This window comes from Pundamilia nyererei, unplaced genomic scaffold (genome assembly GCF_000239375.1).
Source record: "Pundamilia nyererei isolate P.nyererei 1_Seehausen unplaced genomic scaffold, PunNye1.0 scaffold00048, whole genome shotgun sequence".
NCBI classification, from domain to species: Eukaryota; Metazoa; Chordata; class Actinopteri; order Cichliformes; family Cichlidae; genus Pundamilia; species Pundamilia nyererei.
This window is the reverse complement of record NW_005187449.1, coordinates 2,174,931-2,187,189: the sequence shown is the minus strand read 5'-3', so window position 1 is coordinate 2,187,189 and position 12,259 is coordinate 2,174,931. Positions and strand designations below refer to the sequence as shown.

At 43.0% G+C, this 12,259-nt stretch overlaps 1 protein-coding gene across 1 annotated transcript; it reads right to left on the bottom strand.

Annotated features, from left to right (window-relative positions):
* nt5e (5'-nucleotidase, ecto (CD73)) lies at positions 1-10,408 on the bottom strand. Its single transcript, XM_005732743.2, has 9 exons — positions 9,717-10,408; positions 7,533-7,755; positions 6,312-6,500; positions 4,613-4,810; positions 3,171-3,325; positions 2,769-2,877; positions 2,467-2,616; positions 843-1,043; positions 1-764 (listed from the first exon to the last, which is right to left on the bottom strand). The coding sequence occupies exons 1-9, from the start codon at positions 10,041-10,043 to the stop codon at positions 589-591; spliced, it is 1,728 nt and encodes a 575-aa protein (XP_005732800.1). The 5' UTR covers positions 10,044-10,408; the 3' UTR covers positions 1-588.
* Positions 10,409-12,259: the final 1,851 nt, after the last annotated feature.

Below are 12,259 nucleotides of genomic sequence, written 5' to 3'. Positions count from 1 at the left end.
TCAGTTTTTACCATATGTTTATTATGAAACGGCGGCACTGTCCAGCTTAGCAGTGCAATACCCGTCAGTACCCAAATGTGCAAAATATTAATACCACTGTGCATCTGCCACAGTAGGCAGGTATTTGGCTAATGGTGTGGTGTGGGGGAGTCTGATGGTTCCTCCGGATCTCACAGTTAGCAGAGCTTAAAAAAGATCAAACACAAAAAGCCTTGTTGGTGCTGATTTCATTTTGAGGCCAAAGTATACGGAAGACGAGAGTGATAGCTACACACAAAAGATATTTTACACTTTTTCTTCTGACCACAGCACTTTTTTTCCCTCGAGGCTGCCAGTGATTACTGGAGAAACCGCAGCACTTGTTTCAACTCTTGGCTGCGTTTTTTGCACTTTTGTCCACATTTGTTCCTAGATGGAAGTGAAAGGTATTACCACACTGACGTGGGGCTTCCCTTTTCGTTATAAAAAAAGTATTAGTCATTAATGTCAGGGTTTTATGAAGAAAGTTTTCCCGGTCCTACATGATTACATCAGGGTGTTATTTTAATCCGTCGTGGTTTCACTGTCTTTGAAAAAAGTTTTTAAAAGTTAGATGTTTCCACGGAAACTCCAGAGAAGCACGAGTGAAACCATAAAAACCAGGGAAGCTGTTTGGCCCTCAAGTCCAGCAGCTGAGTTGTACAGCTTGATGCGTCCTTCGACAGAGGGATAAACTTGTTTTCTTTGTGTGATGTATCTGGACACGACTGAAATGTCCAAATCCCCTGGAAGCAAAAGAAACAAGTGTGAAAAGAAGCGCTGGAAAAACATTAAACCAAGCGCAAGACTAACAAAACCCTCACCGCTGTTATGTTTGAGGAACCCGTCTTTGATCATCGAGAATCCATCGCCTCCTGTCACCATGTATGACGGCAGCACCACCTTGTAAACCATCTCATTCTCGACGGGTTCATAGACAGGAACGCGGCATTTGGTGCAAAGGATGCTGAGGCTTTTGACGCGATGCTGCGGTGGTTTGGAGAGGTCAAATTCTACACGAATTCCTGTTGGAGGAAACAGAGAAACTATCAGTCTGAATCAGATGTACTGTACGGGAAGCCGGAGAGTAAGAACAGAGAACGTTCTCTCCAGCTCCTTATACATGAGGAATATGTATAATGTGGTGAAAGAGTCTTGACACAACAGAGTACTCAGGTTCTCTCTGGTGCTGACTAATTCCTGGGTCAGATAGATCCTGATTGAAACCAACCAGATGATGATATTTTTAAATTCTTGCCCGGTTTCTAGTACTTGGACAACATTTGAGGCACGCTGTGCTTTTCAACACTGGATTTAAGTAAGTAGGGCACAATCTATCAAATGTAGCTGATGTTCTGTACATCCACGTTATTCATAGCTTCAGATTCTGTTGCCTTGCAAAAGACAAGAATTTTCTTTAAGTTTTCTCAATGAGGCAAATGTTGATGGCACAATTTAAAAACTAAGTAATGTCACCATCTACATGTACACTGAGTCCATCTTTCCAGGTCAAACTTTCACAGTTCTTCATCTGAATGAAGAAGACTGTAACTTTAAACCAGAATATCAATGATGCAGTAGCTCATGTGGCTCAGGATCCTTTACAATTCACAGGTTTTTATAAAACAAAAAAATGTGGCCAGTTTGGGTGAAAACCCATTTGGTGAACACTGTATAGAAGTTGATTAGATTCTGACCAATAATATAGCAGCGGGCGCCACTGTGAAATTTGGAGAGATAGTCGCTTTGAAATGGCTTAAGCTCATTGTTTCTTTGGCCGGATGAGCGAAAAACTGTTCTCATAAGCTGAAAACAAGCAGGTATTTTAAAAAGGAGAGCAAATCCAAAGCAGCAGGAATGGGTGGGCTGTGGAAATGTTATCGAATGGTTTTATTATCTAAAGCAAACCCAATGTTCCCACAAAGATTTCTTCCTACTTCAGGGTTTCTCAAAAAAAGTTCAGGTTCAACAGATTTAGATGCTTTACTGAACTCTTCCCATCCGGTACCATCGTCATATTAAAAATTGAATTTGTCCAAAATGAGATGCAATCGATCAGACCCAGTTCTGGATGTAAAGAGTAAAAAGAATGCTTATATAAGTTTAGCTCATTTACTCTTTGTGGAGGTGTACAGAAGTTGTACAGAGATACACAGGAAGATGATGTTGAAGGGGAACATCAGAGAATGTATGGCTTTTATAGTGACATTGAGTAACCTATTGAACCTCATATTGGACCACCTGAAATTATGAAGTGAAAGCGCTGGAGGGCAATGACATAAGTTTTTGTACCAACAAAATCACAATTGTGCACTTCAAAGCTGCACCAGAGTAAAAGTCAGAAGATCACATGGTTCCACTGGACATCAATTAAAATTGTGTGCCAAAAAAAACGCTGATATTTCTGTATGAACCAAATAACCAGAGTAGATGTAAACGTGCAGATACCGGACACTTGAAGGAACTCTCCGGTGCTCTGGCCGTATCGTTCCACCGAGTGTTCGAAAGCTTTCCTCAGCGTGGAGCCCTTTAGCTCCACCAGGTCAAAGGTTCCGCTAAAGGGTAAGACGGCTATCAGGTCCTCCATTGTGATTGAACCTACAGGAAGTCCATCACAGAAAACAGTTTTATAAAATCCTCTTGACACAAATCAGAAACTGCTTTGAAGAAAAATCCCAAGTAGTCAATAACAGGTTGTCCCAATGTTCTGACTCTGCACATGAAATACAGCTCTGTTTATTTGACTTCACCATTCCTCGTGTGCTCGTCGATAGATGCCCGAACACCTCCACCGTTCAAGATGCAGGCGCTGACGTGGTTCCACTGGACATCATTTGAGAAGCTGATGTAGTTGTCGAGCTGAGGAACAGAAACAGGAAGCAGATTTCCTCGGTCACACGTGGATCTATGGCATGTTGCTACAACTTCTCCACCTCTGACAGATGTATATGCTAGCCGTTGTTATAGTGCTTTTATACTGTTTAATTCATAGTTCTGGAACTTTGGAACAGATAGCACTGCCTAAACTGCTAAACTGGAGTTAGTCTGAAGTTTGATTCATGGAGATGATGCTAACTGCTAACCCTCAGCTACAAGCCTCTGAGAGCTAGGAGGAGGAAGATAATAGTAATAGTATTTCTATAAAGGCTCACCATGGCGTCGCAGATGAGGTTTCCCAGGTTGCATTCCTTAAAGCGGCAATCCTGAGTCGAGCCGTTCAGGAAGACCAGAGTCTTTCCCACCACCTGAGCCGAGTAGTTGGCCAGATTCTTCTTCCATTCCTCCACATCAGCCAGCACCTCCGAATCTGTGCAAGACATTATTCAGTTTTAAAAACAGTCAAGCAGTTAACAGTTTTAAATGCCTGCGTTACTGCTTTGACTCCAAGCTCCTAATCTACACATCATTTACATAACCCACTCTGTCTGACCGACTAAAATCCACTCCACTCCATCCAAGCTCCCTGCTTCTGTTTTACAATCTTCTGATATCAAAAAAAAATAAACAATCTGATAAAAAAAAAAGATGTCTGTTTGCAAAAAGCAGAGCTTTGGTATATGCACATGACAGCAGCTAATTTTATTTGCAAGCATACACAAGGTCATAAAAATACTTCCAGACAGAATCCTCGGGTTAATGACAAGATGGGGACTTTAAGTGTGGATCCTCAGAGGTGGTTGTAGCTCAGGAGGCGGATCAGACCACCCACTAATGTGAAGGTTGGTGGTGGCCAAAAAGTATCTTTGGGCAAGATACTGCCTGCATTCATTAGACCGTGAGTGTTGGATAGAAAGACATAGAAAAAGATGCTACATAGAAACCAGCACATTTAATAAGTCCTTACTCTCCCCATAATCCACAATTTTCAGCATAGCAAGTATAAAAGATGGACATAGAGACTGGATCTAAACAATGAAGTCAGTATGGAAGTGCCTTTAACCTGGATTCTTGCTAATGATCAGCAGGGGTTGCAAAAGACAAATATTTCCCTTATCTGGGACCTTAAAGACTTTCCTGATGAACTGATGGTATCATATTGTAGCTTCAAATTATACTGAATACTAAAGAAGGTTTGATATTTGATTGCTATGTAAATTACGGCCAACATTACACTAATAAAAGACGGCGGCGACAGTGAGCGCACTCATCTTTTATACGCCTTCTGTAGCACAGTAATAGAAATGGGTAGAAGCTACAATTTTAATGCATAACAGCATGTTCTTTTAACATCAACACCTGTGCAGCTTGGAGGGTGTCCCAGGGGCTTTTGTGCTATTCATGAAATTTAAAATCAGAACTGTAGCACAAAAATGGCAAAATACATTCAGAGAATGTGAGCTCTAAATGTGACAGCCAATCAGATTTGTCCAATTTGCACCAAGTAGAAGATAAAAGATCCCACAAACTCTCTCAAGGAACATTCAGATTTCAGGTGCTGAGGCAAAACATCCACAAAGACGCCAGAGATCCCTCATGTGCCCTGTCACCCTGTGACAACTACAATCAGAAATCCTCCAACAGCACAAAGACGGCACTAAGAATCTGGTAAAAAACAGAAAACGAAGAACAAAGATGGCAGACTCTGCTTCATTACCCTGTTTGATGCTGCTGTCCAAGAGGATGGGGTTTCCAGTTGACTTCACTACATTCCCAGCATCATCAAAAGAGACCTTCAGGTAACCCAGATATTTTCCAAAGGCGTAGGCCTGCACAACAGGAACCTTTCGCCCTTCCTCTGAGATCACCATGTAGGGATATGTACCAACTGGGACTTCAGTAGAGGGAGGAGTTCCTGGAAAAACAGAGCAGAAAAAACAAAAGATGGAAAGTAAAAGACGATAAGTTTTCTGAATATAAACTTGAATTATTGAAGTCATTGAATATAAACTACACGCAGATTTTTTTCCCCTACGACTAAAACATGTTCATCACACTTTTTAAAAAGCAGCAATTCACATCATAAAGTGTAAAGACTGTTGTCAGCTGGTCTTCCATTAATGGTCTAAACATCTCATCACTTAATCACGCGGCAGTTTCTCAGAAATGAAGGATGAAACTGCATCAAATGAAGCTTTCAGAATACCTGAAGCCTCCAGGAACCCCAAAACATTCTCAGCTCTTTGTGTCAAAGGGCACATCTGAAAAGATTCATCCTCCACGGTAATCTTCCTGGAAGGAAGCCTCAAAACTACAGCACAGAACGGGCCTTCTGAAGTCATGTGACCTGGGCAGGCGGCTCAAAGAGCTTCTTCTAGTCTGATATCAACTCAGTTTGATGACATCACTCCGAGACAAAGATGTGAAATCTGCACTTATAAATATTCATTCATTCAATGAAATTCCAAACAGTTCTCTTTTTTACTCTCCTGTTCTTCAGTAACATCCTTTCACTGTCTGAGGTCTAATCTGTGCATTCGTGACACTTCCAGGGGAATGTTTACCATCACGAAGAAGCTAAAGGCTAAAAAGAGCAACGTTTAGAATATCCACTAACCAACGCTGATTAATGATGCTTGGCTGTCTAAACACAAGTCCAATTCGCTGTGCAGGTTTATCTGCACAACATCAGCACAACAGGAAGACTTCAAGGACTCTCTTCCTTATTGATCCCCAAATAGTGATGAAACGCTGCCCAAGCCACTAAGTGAAGGCAGTTCCACACTGCAGGAAAAGATCTGTGCGGTTAGAGGTCCAAACCTCGTCCTGCCCATTTCCATGCAACACTCCAGAGTTATTTATAAGAGGCTCACTCGCACAGACAGCCTGTTTACTCCAAAGCGAGCCAGAGGGATGAAGACTCAAAGTTTCCTCCCATGAAGAAACAAAGACATGCCTCACAGAGATGGACTGCGGGAGAATGAAATGCATGAAGCAAGATGTAAATGATTTTGCTCATGAAGATGCATGAAAGAGCAGAGCCACAGCAGCAGATCGAAAAAACAAAACTAAGATTGGTTGGATGAAAAATCAGGTCACTGTTTTTACCGCCTGACCATTAACAGGGCAAAATCAGCTGAGGTATGAGGAGGATTTTACCCGTCTAAGTAAAATCTGTTGTTTCGCCTATAATGCTAATCAGCATTGTAGGACTTACAACACTGACAGACCACTGAAAGAGATTACTTAAAAAAAAGAAACATAAAAACAAGCAAAATAAACTTTATTTAAATGCATTAAATAACCTGCTGATCAGTTTAAATCGTAAAAAACTGCCTGAGCCTTCAGTAATAGTGTGAGCCCCACAGTGTAGGTGACAGATGTGGCAGATGTGACAGCTTTATCCGCCTTCCTACCTGTATACAGGAACGTGTTGGTGTGTCCGCCGATGACGACGTCGACCCCACGGACCTTCTTGGCGATCATCTGATCTACAGTGAAGCCAGAGTGACCGAGAGCGATGATCTTATTGATCCCCAGAGTCTGAAGTTTGTCCACCTGTACCTGTAGAGAGGTCACCTCGTCCAGGAACTGCAGGTGAGGTCCTGGGGAGAAACACTGGCACCGGTCAGTTTGTGCATGTCTGTCTGCTTTTCAGCCAAATCCAAACAACAGCACAGGCACTATTTTCATATTTATATCTGTGATTTATCATAAGTAACAGTTATTTCTGCTGTGACCAACAAACTTCTGTGAAGAGGAAGAAGAACAAAGTATTTCTATGTCCTGTCCTTATTTCAGTGTTCATGTAGGCCTGAAGACCATTTGGTGGCCAACAGACAAGAATGTTTTAACAGCTGTTAGAGAGGTGGAAGAATATATGTCGAGTTAGACAAAGTATATTCATCCCATTGTAAGGAACAATAAATGTTGCACGTTCCAACACCTGGGACCGGCCGTCGCAGCTCATTCAAACACAGAAGTCTTCAGTAGCCCCAAAACATAGCCAGCAGATCTGCAGTCTTCGTGTCAAAGGCACATCTGAACAAATCTGACCTCCACGGGAAGCTTCCTGGGGAAATAAATACTCGACTACAACACAGAATGGGCCTTCTGAAGTCACGTGACCTGGGCAGATGGATCAACGGTCTTCTTGTCTGGCCACAGCCCCAGCTGGCTTTTTTGGAAACAAAGAGCTTTAAGAAGAACTTCACAGCAACTGTGAAGCATGGCAGTGGAAATGTTCTGCTGTGGGGTTTCTCCACTGCACCAGGGTGCAGTCATTACCAGAACACATCTAAAATGCATTGTACTTTAGATGTTTTATTTGATGGTTGTTTCCAATCTTGTCCAGTGAAACACTTTGTAACCTGATTTAAAAGGATCTTAATAAATAAGATGAATGGAGGATTATGGAAAGGCCCAACTCAGAGCTTGGGTTTTAATCCTCATGGAAATGCTGTGGTGTTATTTTCCAAATTAAAGCGTGATCCCAGTTCCCGATACCAGTTACTTCCTTTCACAGGAAAACACTACATCCACTGATGTATTTGTTCATTAATAAACCATTAAACAGTTTCCATGGGAGTTTTTTCACATTACTATAAATGTGTCAGAAGCTCAGAGGAGCCACTTACCAGGCTTGGAGAGAGCCGGTGTTTCCTGTGTGGTGTACCCCACCACGCCCACCTTCTCTCTGCCAATGGTAAATATCTTATAAGGTAAATAAGTGATCCCAAACGTTGCGTTCAGAGTGTGGTCCGGTTTGATGTTAGCACTGAGAATGGGACACTTGATCTGTTCCAGGAACGGTTTCATGAGTCCTTCGACTCCATTATCGAACTCGTGGTTCCCAAAAACCTGAAAAAGAAAGCAAGGAATGAAGAGCTTGGAGACAAAGAACGAACTGATCAGCAGAAGTTGGTTGTTACTCAAAACACCCCACCAACTAAGCTCACGCTCTGTCCTTCAGTTTCTTCTGGTTTGGACCACCGTAACTGCCTTCACATCACCCATGGCCATGAAGCCGTCCACTCACCAACTAAAACCACGGAACCTTCTCAAACATTGCTTTCATATGAAAAACCTTCTCTTGCTTTTGAACCTGTTCTGGTTATATAGACAGAGTTTCTTCTGAAAATTTTATTATTTTCTTGTTTCAGTGTTTGGGGCTAAAATAAAAATCCTGCTGCAGCTGGATGGTGTAGTGGTAAGAAGCCGCAAGTCAGATTCCCTCCCAGTATACAGTAAGGGTCCTGGCTAGGCCCCCCATGCCAAAACACCAAGCCATGGAATGCCGCGGCTACGTCCGCAGCTCGGACACGACACGTCACTGCATGTTGTACTCTGTATGATTTCGTACGTGATCTATAAAGCTCCTTTCTTCTTTCTGTGTGCACTTCCTGCGCTTCTATAAACTCACCACAGACCTCAAACCTTCATACAGAGAAAACGTTAACCTTGTTAAACTGCGCTGGTGTAGTTTCTGTTTCTGGTGATCAGAGTTGAGCAAACAACTCGGAGACCAAACAGCAGAGTTAGTGGAACCGGCCACATTTAAGTCTGGAGGGGGCTCATCAGCTCACAAGCGCTTATTTAGGAGTTTGCCGTGCAGGATTGTACACCTTGAATTCAGCTGCTGAGGTGACACTTTGTGCAGAAACGTCTAGTAAAACACCCTGAAGCCTCTGAAGGTGAACGATGACAGGAGATGAGCTGGAGTTTCCAGGCCAAACCAAAAACCTTTGACGGGGGTAAAGATGACCTTTAAGTTTGGATGGTGTGAGTTTAAGTGGGCGTAGTGTTTCACCAAGCCGCAAATTGTTTTGCCTTATGGAAACTTGCTTTGTTGTGTACTCAGTGAGGTCATTCATATTTTCACATAAATTAATTAAATGTAATGTGTTTTTATTTTTCATTCATGAACTTGTATTCAGCTGTGTAACATTTAGCTCTCTTGGCCGCTAGAAACAAATCCTTCTTCCCACTTTCACAATTTAAAAGACGAAATGTTTAGACTTGCTGAGCCAATAAAACCTACTTTTGTTACCCACCAAAAGTAAATTAAATAGAGACTCTAAACTTGGATCTCTGATTCTGTCTGAGAGTTAAAAAGCAGAAGAGAGAAGAAGCTGAATAATTAGATGAATTAAAATCGAGTGCAGCCTTTAAACCTGAACCAATAAATCAAGCCTTTCACTGAGTGCAGTCCTGCGTCTGCCTCTCCCAATTAAAACCAGCACGATGATTGGACCCCACCATCTCTGCAGAGATCAAAATTGTGTTGGAGATGCTTATATTCCTGCTCTTCATCTTCATGCTAAGATTTCCATAAAGCCCCTAAAGGCATAAAAGCAATTAGGATCTTGCAGTAATTTATTTGGGTAATTATCAGATCAGACGGTCTGAATGCTTCAGCTCTTACACTAACTCAGGGACAGCAGCACCATGCACTCGGGCTGTCAGATGTTCTGTTTCACCCCTCTGAGCTGGTGCACATGTGGCTGTGCTCTCCAGATGTGAGTAAGCAGCTCGCTCTCTGCCTGTTTTGTGCTTTTTTCTTCAAACTTTGGATCTCATCAGCTCAGAAACATTTTCTAAATTTCAGTCCTCCACTGAACTTCATTAGACCCCCCCCCCCATCCTTGTTTGTCTGGCAGCAGAGAGCAGATGAAGGAGGTGGATGGGGGGTCATGTCTGTGTGGGACGGGTAATTACGATCACTACCATAGAGAGTAATCTGATTACTCAGCATTACTCAGTTAACCCAGCATCTACAGGACCTGAACAGCGGAGCTGGGGAGGACAGGAGGCGCTCCTACCGTGGCGTCGTAGCGCAGCTTGTTCATGAAGTGTGCCGCCTCGGCCCCCTTGTAGAAGTTGAACCACACGGTACCCTGGAACTGGTCCCCGGCGTCCAGGAGCAGCACGTTGTTCTCGGTGCTGCGGATCCTGCTGACCTCCGTGGCTCTCCGGGCCACGCCGGCGAAGCACTGCCCGTTAACGCCGCATTTCCCGGAATTAACGTCGGTCTCCTCCACACGAGCGTGTACGTCGTTGGTGTGAAGCAGCACCAGGTCCCAGACCGCCGACGAGGACACGGAGAATCCCAGGAGGAGGAGGAGGGGGAGCAGGCACACCGCTTCCATCGCTGCGCGCAAAAACAGTGCAGGAGGAGCCCGGAGAACGGCGGCTCCCTCTCCTCCTCCTCCTCCTCCCCGCCCTCAGACCCGCTACTTGCTCCCTGTGAGGGGGCAAACAGAGCATGAGAACCTGGAGCAAGTTTTTCATCTTTTTGGAGCTTCGCCTTCTTTGAACTGTGGGGCAGGACACATGCTCGATCCCTGCTTTTTTCTGAACTTTCTTCACATTCGCCTGATGTTTGTTCTGAAACACTCAGTGTGATGTTGAGTTCACGGACTTTGATAAACGTGCTGCATTCACTGTTTGAGAACAACAAACATTTCAGACCCAGTGCCCAGTTTTCTTAGAACGAACAGGTGTTCTGGGAATCCATCCTACCCGTTGTTTCTACGCATGCGCACAACACGAAATTAAGTGGCGAACCATCCTACCTTTGTGAATGTGAGCTACAAGCATAATTTTACAGCTAGAATTCAGTGGCAAATCATCTTACCTTTGTTAATAAGAGCTAGAAACATACTCTGACGGGTATAAATACGTGCCAAACCATGCTACCTTTCTGAATGGGACCTACAAGCACACTTTAACGGGTAAAATGAAGTGGCAAACCATCCTGGCTTTATGAATGTGAGCTACAAGCATACTCTGATGGGCAAAGTTAAGTGGCAAACCGTCATACCTACTTACATTTGTGCTGGAATGACTTTGTGACAGCAGAAATGTGCATAAACTACTTACGGTAGGATGTTTTACAGGAACACCGGCCACTCTCACATAACCTTAAATATAAGGATCAAACCTCCTTTTATCAGTCCTTATTATCCAGTCCCCTGGACACCAAAGTGCTTGTTCATAGGGGGTCATATGATTGTTGGGTTTTTGTCTGTATTATGTCTACCTTACAATATAAAGCGCCTTGGGGCGACTGTTATTGTGGTTTGGCGCTGTATAAATTAAACTGAAATGAACTGAATAGCGATGTAGCAGAAAGCGGCATCTGGTCAGAAGGACAAACAACCAAATGTGGAAGAGTTTATTTGTCCAAAATGAAACATATCTGCGGTGGTCGGATGTGGGGTGATTGACGGTTATGGCCTCCTGAAATAAAGACGATGGATGATGTAGCACTTTTTTTTCCCACCAAGGCTTTTGGAAAGGGAACAGCAGCCGTGGCAGTGAAACAACAATCTAATAATCTCCACATTTATTGTCAAAATGATTTATATATTGGTTTCAACTGTCCAAAGGATTTTCTGGAGATCTGCACAGCTCTTTAGATGCTTTTTTGTGAACTTTGACCTTCCCACTCCTGAGTGTAACCAGCGGTTTGCACCTTGTTGTAAAGTCTGTGTATTTCATGAAGGCATTTCTTGAATGTAGACCTGGACAGTGATACTCTGGCCCCTCGAGCATCACTTTCGTGGGTTAAAAGTTATTTTTTTAAGCACAGAAATAATTCTGTCATCATGCACGTTTTCAGGCCTTTTGTTGTTGCCGAGCTGCTCAGTGACATTCTGATTTTTCCACCTCTAAAATGTTTGCTTTCTCTCTGGTTTATTTTAAATTTTCAGCCTAATGATGGCCTCCATCAATGCAATGACCTTTCTTTGGAGCTTTTATTTTAGAGTTTCATGGAAAGATACTAAACTGTAATTCCTGAGCAGAGATCACAGAGAAATGTGTCATTGTTCCAGAACTCATTGCCCTGTCTGTACGGTAGTTCCAATGAATGAATGAATGAATAATCCTGCATTCAGAGTCTTAGAGAGCTACAAAAAGAAAATACAAAGAGGTGAGAAATTTCACTGTGGTGAGATTTCCGGTTTACAGACCAAGTGTGCAAACCCTGCTGGACAGAAAAGTTCCTTCTTAAGCAAGAGTGTAATCGGTCCCACAGAGCTCAGTTTGATCTTGTAGTGCATTCCTCCATTCATAAAAAAAACCCTGAGACTTCAAAAAAGACACCAAGATTAGTTTTTATTCCACATCTGACTTCATCCTAAAACCCACCATCATATTAGAAAACTTCATTTATACAGCTCTCCTCGCAGCACACCTGAAGCACGTTCCAATGGGTGTGACCTGCAGAGCTGAAAGATGTGCTAAAAAACTGCAGTTCCTCTAACGTCCACTAGTGTCCTCTAAATATCCAACTTTACAGCAGAAAGAAACCTGGGGTCCGTTCTTTGTACCTCGCTTACTACATCCAAGATCAAATCAT